The sequence below is a fragment of the Elgaria multicarinata genome, chromosome 1 (genome assembly GCF_023053635.1).
Source record: "Elgaria multicarinata webbii isolate HBS135686 ecotype San Diego chromosome 1, rElgMul1.1.pri, whole genome shotgun sequence".
Lineage (NCBI taxonomy): Eukaryota > Metazoa > Chordata > Lepidosauria > Squamata > Anguidae > Elgaria > Elgaria multicarinata.
Genome location: NC_086171.1, coordinates 219,661,435 through 219,679,283, shown reverse-complemented (window position 1 = coordinate 219,679,283; position 17,849 = coordinate 219,661,435). Strand labels below are relative to the sequence as shown.

At 58.7% G+C, this 17,849-nt stretch overlaps 1 protein-coding gene across 1 annotated transcript; it reads left to right on the top strand.

The window, feature by feature from the left end:
• Nucleotides 1-485: 485 nt before the first annotated feature.
• On the top strand, nucleotides 486-17,315 carry LOC134413344 (protein-glutamine gamma-glutamyltransferase E-like). Its single transcript, XM_063147528.1, has 13 exons — nucleotides 486-547; nucleotides 3,454-3,609; nucleotides 3,897-4,130; nucleotides 5,269-5,387; nucleotides 6,106-6,234; nucleotides 7,191-7,368; nucleotides 9,130-9,265; nucleotides 10,022-10,125; nucleotides 12,331-12,576; nucleotides 13,090-13,389; nucleotides 14,630-14,787; nucleotides 15,101-15,234; nucleotides 17,121-17,315. Exons 1-13 carry the CDS (start codon nucleotides 541-543, stop codon nucleotides 17,266-17,268), a joined length of 2,049 nt encoding a protein of 682 aa, XP_063003598.1. The 5' UTR covers nucleotides 486-540; the 3' UTR covers nucleotides 17,269-17,315.
• Nucleotides 17,316-17,849: the final 534 nt, after the last annotated feature.

Genomic DNA, 17,849 nt, shown 5'->3' with positions numbered 1-17,849 from the left:
TCCAGAGCCTCTCAGCCCCCATGGAGGTGCTGCATTGCCCCTTCCAGGCACCCGAGGGTTGAATGGGGCCCACGGAAGGCCTCTTTGCCCATCGGTTGCCTGTGCAAGTAATAGGAGAAAGATTACCCGTGGAACTTGCTGACTCAAGCTCCCTTCCCTCATGGCTGGAAGTGACTCCCTGTGTGCAAAGTTTCTCAGCAGCACCTCAGTCATCAGCTTCCTGGGAGTGAAGAGCCGCCCGGCTGATGTCTCCCCTGCCCTGGCTTCTGTCTCCTCTTGCACAGGGGCAGAGCTGACAAAACAGCCGCCTGTCAGGAAAGGTTACGACACCGGCACTGTCAGTGTGACCCGTGAACCTCACCCACCTCCTGGGCTGGGCAGCAGGAGGAGGAGGCAGGGAGGGAGACAGGGAGGGAGGGAGGCTCCTCTGGCTCTATATAAGAGGGCTCCCAAGTCCTCCTGAGCTCCATTCGATCAGAGCCAGCAGTCCAGAGGACCCAAAGAGCCGTGGGCCGAGAAAGCAAGGCAGAGGGAGCGATCATGGCTGGTGAGCCCAAGGGGCCGGCACGGCACGCAGCTGGCTTGGAGGGTGGGCGGGGAAGCAGAGGGGCCTTTGGGAAACCAGCAGGCCGTGGGGCTGTGTTCCCTCACAGGCTCCCTCTGCGCCACTCGGATGGGCTGCCGATCCTTGCGTGTCCAGCCCCACACCCAGCTCGCAACACTGGTCCCAGTGGGTCTTTCCCACTGCCCCATGGGAACCTGTTATTGCAGTCCAGCTCCTATCATCCCTGAGCATTGGCCAAGCTGGCTGGGGCTGATGGGAGCTGCAGTCCAACAACATCTGGGGCACAGGGCCCCCACCCCTGGTCTGGGGGGGGCAGTCTGCTTGACAGAGCGGGTCAAGAGAGATGGGGACAATCTGTGGAGGGAGCCAAGTGGGGCCTGGCTCACTGGGGATCGGGAGGGAAGCCCAGGCTGGAGGGGGCCGGGGGGGGGGCAGGTGTGGCTCTGGGCAAAGTCCCAGGCCCCTTGCATGCACAAGGTCCCCGGTTTGATCCCCCGCCAGTGGCCTGCCCAGGTGGGACTGGGAGAGGATCCTGCCTGGAACCTCGCAGGGAGGGAGAGACGCTGCTACCTGTCAAGACTGGACAAGACTGGGCGAGATGGATGGAAGGATGAGGGTGGGGGGTGGGGGTTCCCAAACAGCCCCAGCCCAGGGCTCTCTCTAGGGCCTCCCTCGCTCCAGACAAGCCCGGAGCACCTCCACATTCTCCTTGCTCTGCCCAGTGGCTCCGGCAAGCCCCAGGCGCCTGCATGTGGCGACCGTGGCTGGCGAAGAGCCCATCTCAAGAGTGACAGTTACAGGAAACCAGCCCCCAGCCACCGCTTCCGACGAGCCGGGCTTTCTCCCCAGCTGCCTCTTGGCGGGTGAGCTGGGGCTGCCCTTTCCCCAGGATACGCTGTTCCTGGCGGGCAGCAGAAGACTGTGCCGGTGGGGAGTGTCACCTTTTCCCCATGAGAAGAGCCAGAATTACACAGGGGAGGTGGCGCGCAGCAGCACCTGCAAACAAGCCAGCGTTTGTTGGGCCCGGCTGGGCTGGTGCCTCTGGGCCGCTCCTCCTCCTGTGTACAGCCCAACCTGGGCCCAACCCCAGGGTCCAAGGAGGGGCGTGCGCTGAGCTCCTCCTGAGGAAGCCAGGTAGACACAGCTCCAGTGCAGGGTGAGACTGCAGCGTGCAGGATACAGACCGCTCCAGGGTAGGGGTGGAAGCCCTAGCCAGGTTTGACAGAGTCCAGAATATCCCAGGTGCCCTCTTGCTAGAGGCTGCTGGGAAAGCGCTCTGCCTGGCCTGCCTCTCTTCACGTGTATCAATATACGTGTCACTCGTGCTGGTGAACACCCCCTTCTCGTTCTGGGTCCTCCATCCCCAGCGGCCCAGTGTTGGCGGGAGGCTGCTCCACCCAAGTCTGAGATCACAGCCCCGTGAGCTGCTTCTGCTCATGGTTATAACTGGAGAGAGAGTCCGCTCTTAGGCAGCATAGAAATATAATAAATAAATACATTTTAAAAAATGATATTTGGCCCTTGCCTATAATTTGGCATTGGCCATATGGCTTCTCAGGGGCCTGTGTACACGGCCAGACATAAAATCAGGAGCAGCAGTAGATTCCTGTGGGAAGCGTTGGAGTGTGTCAGGAGTGTCCGTGTATGAACAGACCATCCCACTGGCGCTTGGCTTTGGCCCCCAGGAGGGGAAGTGCCCACACTTTGTGCCATGGGGGTGTGAGTGACATAGAATCATAGAATAGCAGAGTTGGAAGGGGCCTATAAGACCATCAAGTCCAACCCCCTGCTCAATGCAGGAATCCACCCTAAAGCATCCCTGACAGAGGGTTGTCCAGCTGCCTCTTGAAGGCCTCTAGTGTGGGAGAGACCACAACCCCCTAGGTAACTGATTCCATTGTCGTACTGCTCTAACAGTCAGGAAGTTTTTCCTGATGTCCAGCTGGAATCTGGCTTCCTTTAACTTGAGCCAGTTATTCCGTGTCCTGCACTCTGGGAGGATCGAGAAGAGATCCTGGCAGGTGGTTGTCCAGCTGCCTCTTGAATGCCTCTAGTGTGGGAGAGCCCACCACCTCCCTAGGTAACTGGTTCCATTCTCGTACTGCTCTAACAGCCAGGAAGTTTTTCCTGATGTCCACTCGGAATCTGGCTTCCTGTAACTTGAGCCCGTTATTCCGTGTCCTGCACTCTGGGAGGATCGAGAAGAGATCCTGGCCCTCCTCTGTGTCACAACCTTTCAAGTATTTGAAGAGTGCTATCATGTCTCTCCTCAATCTCCTCTTGTCCAGGCTAAACCTGCCCAGTTCTTTCAGTCTCTCTTCATAGGGCTTTGTTTCCAGACCCCTGATCATCCTCATTGCCCTCCTCTGAGCACATCTAGCCCCTCCAAGAAGCACAAGCAAAGCCAGTTCAGAATTCAAGGCAGGCTTCTGTGGGGCCTGGGGTGGGGGAGCTCAGAGGGCCCTCCAAGATCACTGGTTTGGGGGGGGGCAGAAGGGTGGATCGTTTGCACTCTGTCTGCACTGCTGGCAAGCCTTTGTGGCTGTGAAGGGGGTCTCTAGGAGAAGGACTCTGCGTCTGCCCCCAAACCCTCAGGCTATGTTTGTGGGGATGTAGAACGCAGCCATGTTGGGTGTCAAAGCCACTTCCTGCACCACCAATCTGAGTCAGCGGCTGGTCTCCCTAAGCAGCCTGTGGGGTCCAAGGGTCAGCGAGGGGAGAGGCCACAGGAAAAGCCGTCCTCGCTTGGCTGGCGATCTCAGCTGGTGTAGGCAAGGTGAAGGAGCTCTGGGCGAAGACGCTGCTGGGATCGCACTGCATGCGCGGGCAGAGTCCGGCATGCATGGCCACGGTCTGAGTGGGCCCATCCCCCCCTCTTCACCCAACAGGGGCAAATATCAACTGGAGACGGGAGGAGAACGCCAGTGCACACCACACCAACCAGTACCCTGGCTCAGAGCTGGTGGTGCGGCGAGGACAAGGCTTCACCATCACCCTGCCCTTCAACAGAGGCAACGAGAGCATCACCTTCACTGCACATACAGGTAGGTCCACCACGTTCCCTTTCTTCTCCCTTCCAAGGAAAAAAGGGTCCCCCCTTCCCCGCCCCCCTTCTTCAGCTCCCCCCTCAAAACCCAGGATGCAGCTCTGGCAGCAACGTCCACGGAGCAGTGGCGCAGCTGGGGGGCCACCCCAATACCTGGGCAAACAGGGGGCGCCCAAGCACACAAGGCCCTCTTGACGGGGGTGGGCGTGAGGCAGAGCAAGGGCTGCTCCAGAGCTGGCTGGCCTTGGCCTGCAGAGGGAACCGCCTGCTCTTCTTCCTCCCCAGGGTCGACCGCTGCTCTGCAGGCACAGACGCAGGTGGAGTTTGGCGTCTCCAGCACTCCAAGCAGTGGATCGTGGAGCGCAGTCCAGGTCTCAGCCACTTCGGGCTCCATGACCATCACCATTTCCAGCCCAGCAAAGGCCGCCATCGGGCGCTACCGTCTGGGCCACAAGCGCACCAGCGCCAGCAGCACCCACCTGGGCACTTTCGTCATGGTCTTTAACCCGTGGCTGTCAGGTACAAAACACGTCCCATGAGCCAATGTCAGCGAGGCTGTTCAGAACGTGATCGCCCCAGACCCTGCGGCAGGCTCCAGTGTCACTGCGGACTCTGTGGCGTGGGGGCCAGGGTGGTGGGCGATGGGCGATGGGGAGAGCTGGACATGGGGCAGCAGTTTAGGTAAGAAAGCTGCTTCTCCCCCCCTCCCCCTCCCCCCATGTGCTCTCAGCTGCGGGGCAAGGAAAGCACGATAAAGGCAAGTGGCAGCTGCGATGCCGCTGGAAAGGAGGAACCAGCAGCAGCAGCCAGGAGCCCAGGCTGACACCCCCACCCCCCACAAGACGGGGGGCTCTGCTGCCACAGGGGGGGCTTGTGTCTTCCTCAGGCACTGCTGCAGAGCTACTGGGAGCAGCTCAGGTCAGCGGCAGAAGCGGAGGTTCAGTGCCTGGAAGCTCCCCTGGAAAGGCAGGGGAGGGGGGAGGTCTCAGGTCAGGAGAAAGGCTTCTCTCTTCCTTCGAGCCTGGAGGGCAGCTGCCCCTCAGGGGAGATGATCTGCCAGTGAACTTCCGGACAGGGAACAGGAAGCCACCCTGGGCTGGATGGACGATGAGTTTAACCTGCAGCGCCAGGTGTCCTACACACCTGCTGTAGCCCCTCCCTCCCTCCCTCCCTCCCTCCCTCCCATCAGAGCAGGAGTCAGTGGGACACCCCCACCCTCATCCCCTCACCCAGGTTTGGACCCTGCCATGGACTCCAGAGGCCTTGTTCCAGCACCATTTCCCCCATTCACACTTGGAAAAGGAAGATGGGAAGTCAGACTCAGCAGTAACCAGCCCCCGAACCTCTCTCCTCCGCTCTCCAGCCAGGTCCCCCAGACCCCGGCACAGCCATCCTTCCCCCAAATCTTCTTCTTGAATGTGCTGGAGTGCAGGGGGGGGGCACTTGACTCCCAAAGGGTGTCTTCTTTGTAAAAGAACACCAACAAATGCAACACGAAGGAGACAGGAGGCACCGGGCCAGGCGGGGGCGGACGGGGTTCCCTATGGGCTTGTGGCACAGCGCTTGTCCCAAGGAGGCCTTGAGGAGGAGGCAGAGGCAGCCTTAGCCCCCCCATCCCCATGACCCCCACAGCACCGGCCTGTCGTTTGGCTTCCAGGTGATGACGTGTTCATGGCCAACAACGCGGAGCGTGAGGAATACGTTCTCTCAGAGTTCGGCGTGGTCTTTGTGGGCAGTGCAAACCGTATCTCTCATTTTGGATGGAACTTTGGCCAGGTAAATGTCCGGGGGGGGGGGGCGATTTCAAGCCAGGAAGGCTTTGAGAGAAGGGTGAGGGGGGTTGAAAACAACCCCCCACCCAATTCAGAAATCCCCAAGCTGAGCTGCCCCCCCCCAACGCCGCCCTACGCGCACCTCCAATGACGTCTCAGCAGAACTTCCCTCATTGGCCATCCTCTCCCTGGCCCTGCTTCCCCACATTTTTTTTTCAAATTTACCAAGTTGGCGGGGGACCGTGCGGGGGTGGGGGGGCTGAAGCTGTGTGCTCTTGCATGCTCTCCTTTGAGCCTGGTGCAACTCCAAGAAATACAGGGTGCAATATAAAATAATCCCTCCTGACTCATTGACCAGGAAGAAAAAGGGAATGGGGCTGGGGACCCTCAATGGCCCACTGTAGGAGGGTCTGCATGTAAACTCCCAAGCCGACCTTTCAGACATGGGAAATGGGGAGGGAGGCACTGCCCAGTCTCGGTGTGAAACCGCTTTGGGGAGGTTTTTCTGGGACCACGCCCCAAGAGGAAGACCCACCCATCTGGCACCTGGATCAGCAGATGCCTGCTCTCAAGCCCAGAAGACAGCATCTCACCTGGGGAGGCGGGGACCCCTGCCCGGTCACACTACAACGCCACTTTAGGAAGTCCTCTGTGTCAAAACGGTGGTGCTGGTGGCAGAACGAGGAGGGCCTTTCGCTTCTTCTGTCTTCTCCTGCCAACAGTTTCAAGACGACATTCTGAATATCTGCCTTTCCATACTGGATCGGAGCTTGAACCACCGCAAGGACTCAGCTGGCGACTTGCGTCGCCGAAATGACCCTAAATATGTTGGCCGGGTGCTCAGCGCCATGGTAAGGAAAGGCTCCTCGCCCGATTCACCCTTTCCACCCATGGAGGGTCGGTGGGCATCCCTGGGCAGGAGGCAGGCAAGAGCAGCTCCTATTCTTCCTCTCCCCCACCCCAGTATCGCAGGGGGATGGGGGGTTGGGCTCTGTATTGGATGCCACAGAAGTACGTGGGTTTTGTGGACTTTCCCCAAGCAAGACTTGAAGGGCCCTGCTGGTGGGCTTCCCACTGAGACATCCAGATGCCCACTCTGGGAATGGAGATTTGGACCAGCTGGACCCTCTTGGGCCTGATCCAGCCTCAGGATTCTTCTGAGGTTGTGAAGAGTTTCCGCTCCTGGCAGTTTGTGGAAGGGTCCCCTCTCAGGCGACACAGCAGGGGGGCAAGAGCAGCAGGCCACAGGACCCGGGCCAGTCCGTGAGAGCCTCAGGCCAACTGGGCACATTAAAAAGAGGGCTACTATGAAATAGAGGGGTCATGTTCCACAAATGTACTTGCTCTCCCCTCCCGCCACCACTACCACACACACACACACACACACACACACACACACACACACACACACACACACACACACACACACACATTCCTTTCAGGCAGCTTTTCTCCCACTTTGCAGGAGGAGATGAAACTGACCACAATGGGGGCTGGTATTGGGAGTGGGGAGAAGGAAACGCGCCCCCTTGCCAAGGCTCCCTGCTCCCCCCTCCCTCAACATCTGCATGGGGTTGTGCATCTGGGCACCCATCCCCTTGGGGGAATGAGATAAGCTGGAGCAGGTTTTGTGCTTGGGAAATGTGGTCCCTCCAGAAGCATGGCATTTCCGGGGTGAGAAAATGTCTAGATTTGCACACGCCCCATGAAGGGCACAGCGCTCGCTGGCCGCACAGGAAACAAAGGCAGGGGTGGCCTGGGATGGCCTCCATTGGCCTCAGCGTTGCATTTGGTGGCTTGTTCCCAGGTCAACAGCAATGATGACAATGGCGTGCTGCAGGGCAACTGGAGCGGCAGTTACAGTGGTGGGGAAAACCCCAGCAGCTGGACCGGCAGCGTGGACATCTTGCGGAAGTGGAAGCAGTCCGGATTCAAGCCGGTCCGGTATGGGCAGTGCTGGGTCTTTGCAGGAGTCCTGACTGCAGGTATGGCTCCTTGGGAGGGCCAGGAGGCCTGCTGTGCCTGCTCACTGCCAGAGGGGGGCCTGGGGCAAGGGGCTTGCGGGAGCCAGGTGTGACGGAGACACGGTGGGTAGCGGAACCGGCTACTTCGGATGGAGGTTTACAACTGCTCTTAGATGAGGGGTTGCACTCCCTGAAAGCTGATGTGCGCAGCCTGGGAGCCTTCCTGGACTCTGAGCTAACTGGGGAGATGGCTCTTGCCTCCGTTATCCATACACTAGTCATGGCCAGGCTCGACTACTGCAATGCACTTTACGTGGGGCTGCCTTTGAAGATGGCTCAGAAACTCGAACTGGTGCAGAACGCGGCTGCCAGAGAGGGAGGCGATTTGATCATATGATGCCTGTCTTGTGCCAGCTGGTTACTGGTTACTGGTGTGCTTCTGAGCCCAATTCAAAGTGCTGGTTTCTAACCTTTAAAGCTCTAAACTGTTTGGGACCAGGCTACTAGAAGGGCCACCTTCACCCATATCGGCCTGCCTGCACTCCTTCTCATTTGCCCACCTGTGAAGTGGGTGGGTGGGTGTCCGTGCAGGAGAGAGCCGTCTCTGCAGCAGCCCCAAACCTCTGGAACAAACTTCCATCACAGGAAGCTTGTTCCATGCACCACCCTTGCAGGCTTTCAAGAAGGCCTGAAAAACACGCCGTTTCACCATGGCCTTCCCATGATGAATGTACTGTTATTGCTGCTATTGTTGTTCCTACTAGTTTTATTGTTCATCTTATTGTTTCAATTGCTATTTTTGTGATCTTGCTTTTATTGCTTTTAATATTTTATGCATTGTTGTAAGCCGCCTTGTGAGGGCCTCTGCCCTGAAAGGCAGCCAAGAAATGTTTCAAACAAACAAGCGCCCTGCGGGCCGCCCTGGAAGGCCAGGCAGCGGGTGGCTCACAGGCCTTGCTGCATCCAGTTCACAGCCAAACCATGGGCAGGTGACCCATATTTAGTCCAAGGGAGAATTGATGCATGGATGGAGAGTTAGGATGCCAAGAGCACTCTGGAACGTGAGTCTCTTGCTCGCCCTGAGAGTCTCTCACACACGCCCCCTCCCAGCATGCTCAGACTTGCACAGGGCAGGGAAGGACCACAGAGCCTCCTCTAGGGGGTTCCTGGTGTGGCCTGTCCCACCAGGGGAGGCAAACCCAAAGAGCCAGTCCTTGGAGCTGCTGCCTGAAAGCAGGAAGCAGGCAGGCAGGCGGGAGGAAGCCCCCATGGCCTGCTGGGTCACCTGGTGGCAGAAATGTGGGGCTTGGAGAGGCCACAAAAGCTGCATTCGCTTCACCTCGCTTCCAGCCACTTTTGATCAGGAGTTAGAGAGGAGGCGGGCGGGAGGAAGGCAGGTGCCCCATCGCACTTGGCTGCGACTGGCCGCTTCCTGGGTCACATTCCCCATCCCACTGGCAAGGCAGCGTGGTGGGGGGAGGGCTGTCCAATAGGGCAAGGAGCAGGGCTGTTGAGGTGGCTGAACTGGCCAGTGCCTTGTCCTGCTGAGGAGACAGAAAAGCTACCCAGGATCTCTGGGCCAGAGAATCAAGCGTGACCAGGTGGCTCGTTCCCCAGTGCAACCACCTGACCAGGCGGCATTTGCTCCAAGCTCTGGCTTAGAGGAGGAGTCAGCAAAAGGGATCCCAGAGAGAAGCGCTGGCTGAGGAAGAGGCCAGATCAATGCTGGTGCCGACAACGCCCCACATTCTCATTCTCTCTCTCTCTCTCCCCCCTCCCCAGTCCTCCGATGCCTTGGGATTCCCACCCGCATGATCTCCAACTTCAACTCTGCCCATGACACAAACAAGAACCTGACCGTGGATGTCTACTACGATCCCTCAGGGAACCCTCTGCAGATGTCCGGAGACAGCGTCTGGTGAGTCCTCCTGACTCTCCCCCTTTTCAGAAAGCCCAGGGTTGTCACGTGCTCATATCGGCCAGCCGCATCTCAGACAGATCAGGAGGCAGATGGAGAGGGAGGCATCGCCGCGCTGGCCGGAGGTTCCCACCCCTGGCAAAATGGGCCCCTCAGTTCTTCCCCAGCCCACTTCTCCATGGCTGTTCCCTCCCCAATGCTCTGTTGTTGTCTCACCATGGTCTCCCAACTCCTCCACCCCTCCTGTGTCCCCCACCCTGGCAATGAAGGATCAGCTCGTTCAGAGTGGCCTTTCCGTGCCTCTGCACGGGCCTTTCCAGGCATTTTTTGCACAGGACGCTTCCCCTCTGTTTGCCTTCTTTGTGACAGCTCTGCATCTTTCCTCAACATGGCAGTGTTGTGGGGGCGTTTCACTTCTTCTGCAGAGAGACGGCATTTTCCCCAAACCCCAATGCAGCTGATTTGGCTTCCTTCTCCCATCGCCTTCTTATGGGTACATGCAAAGAGGTCCACGTGCAGGCCGATGCTCACATCACGTGGTGGCACAACCGCTGCCTCTGTCATCTTCCCTGCAGCAGTGAGTGCTGCCAGGCAGAGCAAGCCCAGGGAGACGGGGTTGGCTGCGGGTGTGCCTGGAAGCCCGCCCTGCCCCTGGCTCCTCTGGAGAAACTGGGCGAGGAGAAGAGGGCTGGAGCCATGATCCACCCTGGTCTCATGGCAGACCCTCACAGGAGGTCTCTTGGCTCTTGCTTGCAGGAACTTCCACGTCTGGAATGAAAGCTGGTTTGCCCGCAATGACCTTGGCTCCACGTTCAACGGGTGGCAAATTTTGGATTCAACTCCACAAGAAAGAAGTACAGGTGAAAAGCTGACAGCTGCGGGGTGGGTGGGGTGCATGTGGGTGCACTTGGCTTTGCCTCAATCACAGAACATTAGAGTTGGGTGGGAACTTGGAGGTCATCTAATCCAGCCTCTTGTTCAGTTCAGACCCCATCCAGCCTCTGCTTGAACACCTCCAGCCAAAAAGATCCCCCACCCCCTCCTAAGGTCGTCTGTCCCTCTGTCAAAGCACTCTTGCTGTTAGGAAGTTTCTTCTAATGCTGCTTTTATGGGTTGGTAATGGATTAAATCGTAGGTGGCACACGTGTGACTTCCCAGATATTGTTGCACTCCAACTCCCATCAGCCTCAGCCAATATGGCCAATGGTCAGGGCTGGGAGGGGGGGAGAGTTACAGTTCAGCAACCTCCGGAGGGCTTCAGATTCCACACACCCCTCCATGGGTTAAAATGCCCTTCTCACAATGTAAGCACTGGGGTCCCCCAAAGGTCTTACTTGGGGGGGGGTGTTTCACTTATTCATAAATGCCCTGGAATTAGGGGGGGAGCCAGGGGGCAGCAGTCTGTGGATGCCACCAAATTATTCAGCATGGTGAAAACCCCGGAAGACAGCGAAGAGCCCCCAAAGGTCTCTGCAAATAGGGCAACAACCTCAGGCCAAACAAGATGTGACCTTGGTGGCATGATGATGATGATGATGATGATGATGATGACGCCTGTCTGCTTGGAGGGAGAGCTTAACCCTTCCCCTGCTTGCCGCAGACCTGAGGAAAATTTCTCCTCTCTTGGCTGCTAGTTGTACCAAGAGGGAAGCCTCCATCAGCGCCAAAGCGATGCAAAAATATCCCAACTTCACATATGCGCTGGTGGTTCTGAGCTGCTGGCGACTGAACAGGAAAGAGGTCTTGGGGTTGCATTGGAGAGCTACGTGGAAACGTCGACCCAAAGTGCAGCAGTGGTGAAGACGGTGAATCCCATGTTGGGGATCGTTGGGAAAGGGGCCAGAAGGAAAGCTGCCAATTTTGTCCCTTACACAATTCTACGGAGCGGCCGCATTTGGGATCCTGTGAACAGTTCTGGCTGCTCCATCTCAGCAAAGGACACTTCAGAAAGGGTGGCTGGAACATGTGCAGAAAATAGCAACAAAAGTGATGGGGGCGCGGTAGGACCACCTTCCCAGGTAGGAAAGGCTAAAAGCACTTGAAGCTTTTGGTGTAGTGAAAGGACAACTAAGGGATATCATGGAAATCATATGTGGCCTGGAGGCCACCCAGGAAATGGACTGGCGGTCGATTCAGGGCAGACCAAAGAGCATCTTTCTGCACCTGACACATAAGCCTGACAGGCTGGGATGCGCCCCCTGCAGGAAGCCATTGGTCTGTGGCCAGCCAGAGCCTGGAGGGGGACCGCCTGGGAACTCCACCTCCCTGGCCTGGAATTCCACAGGGGAAGAAAGCTAGGGGACCAATGGGTCAAACAAAGGATGTTCGGGATTCATTGCCAGAGTGTAGGCGACTCGCACAAGTCGACCCTGAAACAAAAGGTTGCACTGTGGAGCTCCATTCCTCCTCCCCAGAGTTTTCTGGTCCCTGCCCCCCCCCCCCCGCAACGGCCAGCACTGTGCACTCTCTGAACCCACCCAGTCCTCACGGAGCTGTTTTCTGGTGTCTCTCCCCCACCCCACCCCACAGAGGGGTCTTTTCCTTAAGATTCTGAGCTCTTCTGCAGACCTCAAGGGACTCCCCACCCTCTTGTGCTCTTTTGGCTATATATGGAGCAGTGTTTGGAGAACAGAGTTTGTTGCCGTGGTCTGTGATTGCACACATCCATGGAGGACGCATTCTGCAAGGATTATTTGCCACAATATCGAAATGAAGCTTCCACGTCCAGAAGCAACATACATCTGAGCAGTGGTTGCTAAAGGGCCAGCAGGCATCAAGTGGGGTTGTCTGCCAGGGATGTTTCTAGCCCTTTTAAAGGCGCCTAAGTCATGGGCATCACCATCAGTCCCAAGCATTAAATGTGCAGTGCGTGAATTTGCACACTCTCTTGCCAGTCCTCAACATGACAAAACCTGATTCCTGCCCAACACACACACACACACACACACACACACACACACACACCCCATCTGGCCCTTTCTGTATGCAATGTGGGCAACCGTACTCCTTGGTTTCCCTAACCCAGTGCACCGGGCGCCTGTTGCCTTTGCTCTGACTCCCCCCAGGCATATTCCAGTGCGGCCCGGCTTCACTGACAGCCATCAAAGAGGGAGATGTGGACCTGGAGTACGACACCCCGTTCGTCTTTGCGGAGGTCAATGCTGACCGGAGGACCTGGATGCACGACCCCGCAACAGGACAGAAGAAGATTATCTACTCTGAAACCAAGTCCGTTGGCCAGTTCACCAGCACAAAGGCCGTGGGCAGCTACGCTCGCCAAGATGTCACTAGCGATTACAAGTATGCCGAAGGTAAAGCCCGTGGACTGGGAGGGTTTCTCTTTAAAGGGGAGTGTTGGGACACCCCTTCCACCGTGGTGTCTGCAGCTGAGGCCAGCTGGAGGTTCGGGGCAGGGCAGGAGCGGGGGCCAGGCAGAAGGAGACCCAGGCAGACAGGCCCAGGGGCGGCTGACCGTGCTTGCAGGCAGCCTGTTGGCTTGCCCAGGTAGCTTGCCTGGGGCAGGTCGGCACTCGCAGCCACGGCCAATGGGAGTGTCGGCATCCGTCCATGCGAGCTTGGCCTGAGCAAGGAGCCACCGGCCCTGTCAACCCTCCACCGCCCTGTCAGAACGCGCATAGCTTGATGGCCCACAGAGCCCACCGTTTCCACTGGCCTAGGGGCAGCCCCAGAGGAAGGATGAGAGGAAGGGAAGATGGGAGGGAGGGGTTCCCCCAACCCCTTGACTCCTGTGGTGGCTCAGGGGCCTGCCGCATTTCAGTCAGGTGGCTCGCCTGGATTTTGCCACCCGGTTCCATCTCTTTCAGGCTCTGAGAAGGAAAGGGTCGTGTTTCAAAAGGCTCGTGCAAAGCTCCATCTGAATGAGCTGAGTGGCACAGCAGCCAATCAGCCCACAGCGGAAAAGCCCAAAGTCTCTGGGAAGTTCAAAGTGGAGCAGCCCCCAGAGGTCGGCCAGGACGTCAACTTGGTCTTGCTGCTGACCAACCTGGCTTCTGCCGCCAAGAGCCTGAAGGCAAATATGACGGCCTGGTCCATCGTCTACACCGGAAAGCCCATCCACGAGGTCTGGAAGGACTCCCTCTCAGTGACTCTTGGCCCCAAAGAAGGTAACCCTTTTGCACCAGTCCAGATCCCGGGCGGGGGGGGGGGCAGGGGGGCTGTCAGGGCCAGGCAAGGGGGTGACAGTTAAGCCACAGAACAGGGCAGGGGGTGGGGGAGCAACATTTGGCAACGCCAAGCTTCAGCCAGAGACAGGGGCGCTCCTGATGCTGTTCACAAAAGGTCTGGAACACCTGGGGGAGGGAGGGTGCTTTGGATCCAAAGTGCCCACCCTTGGAAGGCATGTAACTGGCTGATGCAATGGGCGGAAACACCTAAGTCCCCTGTCACAGACTGGCAGGAGACCAGGCATCTAGAAAGAGGAGCCCTGCCTTTGCCTGGGGAAAGTCCCAGGGCCAGCAAGAACAGGAAGGGAGGGGTGGGGAGGGGCTGGTGGGCCAGAGCAGCAAGCGCCATTTTGCAGTGCCCCACTTCTTCTGCAGGGCCTCTGGCCCAACCCTCTGGGCATCATTCCTGCTTAAGCTAAGCCCTCCACCCCACCCCACCCCTGCAGCCATATGTGCCTCTGAACTGAAGATGGCGAAGCCATTCTTTTTCCTCCCTCCCTCGGATTTCAGAGTAAGCTCCTTGGAGCAGAGGCCTGATGGTGCCTGTTCCTAAACTGCCAGGGGCATGAATGGCACAAGAGATATAAATCATGTATTGCAGCCCTGTCTGGGGGAGGCATCAGGAAAAACTTCCTGACTGTTAGAGCAGTGCGACAATGAGGTTGTGGGCTGACTGTTAGAGCAGTGCGACCTAGGGAGGTTGTGGCCTCTCCCACACTAGAGGCCTTAAGAGGCAGCTGGACAAGCATCTGCCAGGGATGCTTTAGGGTGGATTCCTGCCTTGAGCAGGGGGTTGGACTCGATGGCCTTTTTAGGCCCCTTCCAACTCTGCTGTTCTATGATTCTAAGCAGTCTCTCATCCAGGCTTTGGCCAGACTCAGGTCTGCTCTTTACTGTGTGGTCTGTGCAGCACCATGTACATCGATGGTGCTATATAAATAAATAATAATAATAATAATGCTCAGCTTCAGAAAGACAGGTGCCTCCTGCGCAAGAGATCCACTGCAAACAGGGAGTCCCAAGAGGGCCTGATCCTGCCTGGACCCCCTGTGGCCCTTCTCCCCTAGAGCGACGTGACTGGCGCCCACCTGAAAGAGAGAAACCTTTGCAAGCTTTGCCAAGCCCCTGTGCACACATCCGCCTCCGGACGTCATTCTCTCCGCCATGGCTTTTCTTCCAGAAAAAGCATTTCCTATCAAGATCTCGTATGAGGAGTACCAGCAACACCTGACTGCAGATAACATGATTCGAGCGACTGCCTTCTGCCAGATAGAAGAGGGCAGTGAAGCAGTGGTGGAAAGAGACATCACCCTGGACAACCCCACGGTCACCCTGAAGGTAGGCAGCCCTGCACAGCCACACTCTTGTCCTCCCCAGCCCCACCAGACCGGGCAGGATCCATGGCACTGGCAAGGCCGGGAAACGCCCTCAGCGCCACTGGAGTCGGAGCTCCGAGTGCAGAGGGACAGGAGCAGCCCTGGCCGGCATGGAGCCACTCAGGTGGGAGAGAGGTGTGAGCGGGTCAGCCTGGCCCTGCCAGCCAGGGAGCCCCATGCCTGGAAAGGCCTCTGCAGACCGCACCCCTCCTCGTTCCCCCCTCCCCCCAGCCTAGGAAGGGGCTGGGGCTCAACCGAGACATTGCTCTGGGCAGGTGCTGGGGCAGGCGAAGCTGGGCCAGGCAGTGAAAGTGGAGGTGGCCTTCACCAACCCCCTGGACAAAGAGGTGAAGGACTGCGTGGTGCTGGCGGAAGGCAGCGACTTGCTGGCCAACAAACTCAGGATAGAGTAAGTGCCGGGAGCCCCCGGCCGGGTGGGCAGCGGGTGGCGCTCCTGCATGGGGGAGGCTCCCCTCTTCCCCCCCCCCCAGGCCATGGATGGAGAAAATGGGACGGGGCCCCTCCGCTTCCAGGGGCCCTGCCCTGGGCATTGGGCTTTCTGACTGCTCAAGCACAGCTGACGCAGCAGGGCCCCCGGAGCGGCGCATCCACGACAGGAGCCATTGTGCCCCGCGGCCAGGCCGACCTCCCTTGTCCTCGCCACATGCCGCGTGTTGAGTGGATCGATGGTAAGGATTCATGCCCCACCTTTGGAGGATGCCATCTCCAAGGCGGCTCCCAACGCAGGCAACAGACTGCTCGGTGGCCAGGGGCCTCCCTGTGAAGAGGTGCGTTTGGCCGGCAGGAAGCAGGTGCCCACAAGGCTCCCCAAATGCCGCAGGCGAGCTTTGTGTCCTTTAAAGTACCCTTAAACGTTCGTATATTATGAGCTCCATCGTAAGAGCATTTTATTGCACGCTCATTACTGGGCATTCATGGATTTTCACGGGTCCCTCTCACAACGGTGACAAAAAAACACCCCAGAAAGTCTGACTTATTTTTAAAGGCGGAAGTTGCCTCCTGCTACGTGCAGGAGAAGCTGCGGGATCAAAACAGCCTACTGAATGGGCCATGTGCACATTGTTTACTTCCTGTTTCAAAAGAGAAAATAATGAGGGACCAATGCACAGGCGGAAAAGTGACGGCACTCAATCGCAATTTCCCCTTGTGTGATGAAGCTCCTTTTTAAGCAGTTTAAAAACTACTCCAGGAATAGGAAGGGGAGCCCTTCAGTGCTGTGCTGCACCGGCTTCTGGTGAAGACATGCAGAACCAGTTTCTATGTTCCAGAACCGCCGTGCTCTGGAGCTTAGTGGTGGCCCTGCCTTTTGGCCTCACAGCCCTCAAGCGCCCTCTTTGCATGATCAGGGAAGACACACACACACACAAATTTCATCCGCCTCCAGGTAAGGCTGCCAGTCACGGTAGGCAACACTGAGCTCACTGGTCCCAGCATGCGGGGGGGGGGGGGGAGGCGGGCGGGCAAGGAAGCTTCTCCTTGCCCCCACCCCCCCCCAGGATCCCAGGCCAAAAGGTGCTCCCCATGAGGCCATCACCCTGCTTCAGGCCTGGAAGGGCACAGGGCCGCTGCGCCCTCCACTCCCAATCCAACCCTGTCATTTCCCGCGGATTTGCCAGTCTTTTTTCTTACCACAAAAGAGAGCCCGTGAAGACAGAGGTGCTGCACAGGGCCTGTCGGAGGTGTGTCCCCCCCCCCCCTGGAAGTCCCCCCGCCCCGCCCGATCCTGCACTCGATCCGCTCGTCAACTCGGGCTCTGGCATAATTCAGGAAATAGCCGTCCTGCCTCACCTTATGCACCTCCTTTAAAAAGTGTGGTGGGGGCCCTGGGACACGCCTCCAAGCTCAGCGAGCAGCTTCCTCTTGCCCTTGAGACAGTTCTGGCCGGCAGCAGCAATAACTAGCCCCCGCCCCCGCCCCCACCCCAGGCCTTGGCCGGCCTCGCTCTGGCAGTTTGGCCCTTCTGCATGCTGAGCAACAGCTGCTCTTGCAGTGAGCCTTTTACACAAGAGTAGCATCATAAATATGGGGCCACCAACCCACAGGGCCAGTGACTGAGCCGCCCCTTCGGCCTGCCGTGTCCTGTGCCTGATAACCCAGCACCCTGGGAGAAAGAGAGAGCCGGAGGGCGCGCGCGCGCACTAGATTGGCGGGGGTCGGTGGCACGCCCGGTGCGCGCCGCGGAGCGCCTCCTGGGAGCAGGGAGGGGCGGCTCCTGCGCAGCCCCTGCCGCGCGCTCTCGGCTGACCAGCCTCCCCTTGCCCCCATCCTGCTCAGGGCGCCGCCGCTGCAGGCCAAGCAGAGCTCCCGCGTCCACTTCGAGATCACCCCCAGCAAGAGCGGGACCAAGCAGCTCCTCATCAATTTCTCCTGTGACAAAATCCCAGACATCAAAACCTTCGCGACCATCAAGGTGGCCGACTGATTCCGGAGCCCCGCCCGAGGCGACGTCCGCCCAGCAGCCGGAGCGGGGCGCGCTGTGGAGCCAAGGGGATCCTGGCGCCAGCCGCCCAGCAGCAGCCGCCGCCCCAGAGTCCCGGGGGCGCCGCCTCTTTAATACACGCGTTCTCCTTTTATGCCAGTTGTGTGTACTCCTCTTTTTTCCGGCCGCCGCCTGCCTTTGGCCAGTTGCCGTCGCATTCAGCCCCTGGGCTCCCCCGCTGGCCCGAAAGGCAGTCCTGGGCCGTGGACAAGGCGGGCAGGGAGGGCACAGCCCCCTCCCCATCGGTTGCTTCCCCTACACCCCCCCCCCCCACGGCTAGCCCTCGCCCGATCTTGCCCACACTGACTGGCAGCAGCGCGTCTCCCTCCCTGCGGGTTTCCAGGCAGGGGTCTTTCCCAGGCCCCCCGCTTGGAGAGGCTGCCGGGGTCGAACCGGGACCGTCGGCCCATGAAACGGCGACTCTGCTGCCCCTGAGCTCGGCCCTCCCGCTGCCCGAGCCGGGGCCCAGTCCGTTCTTTCGCGGCTGGCGCCGGGAGGTGGCGGTGCGGGACTCCCAGCAACCG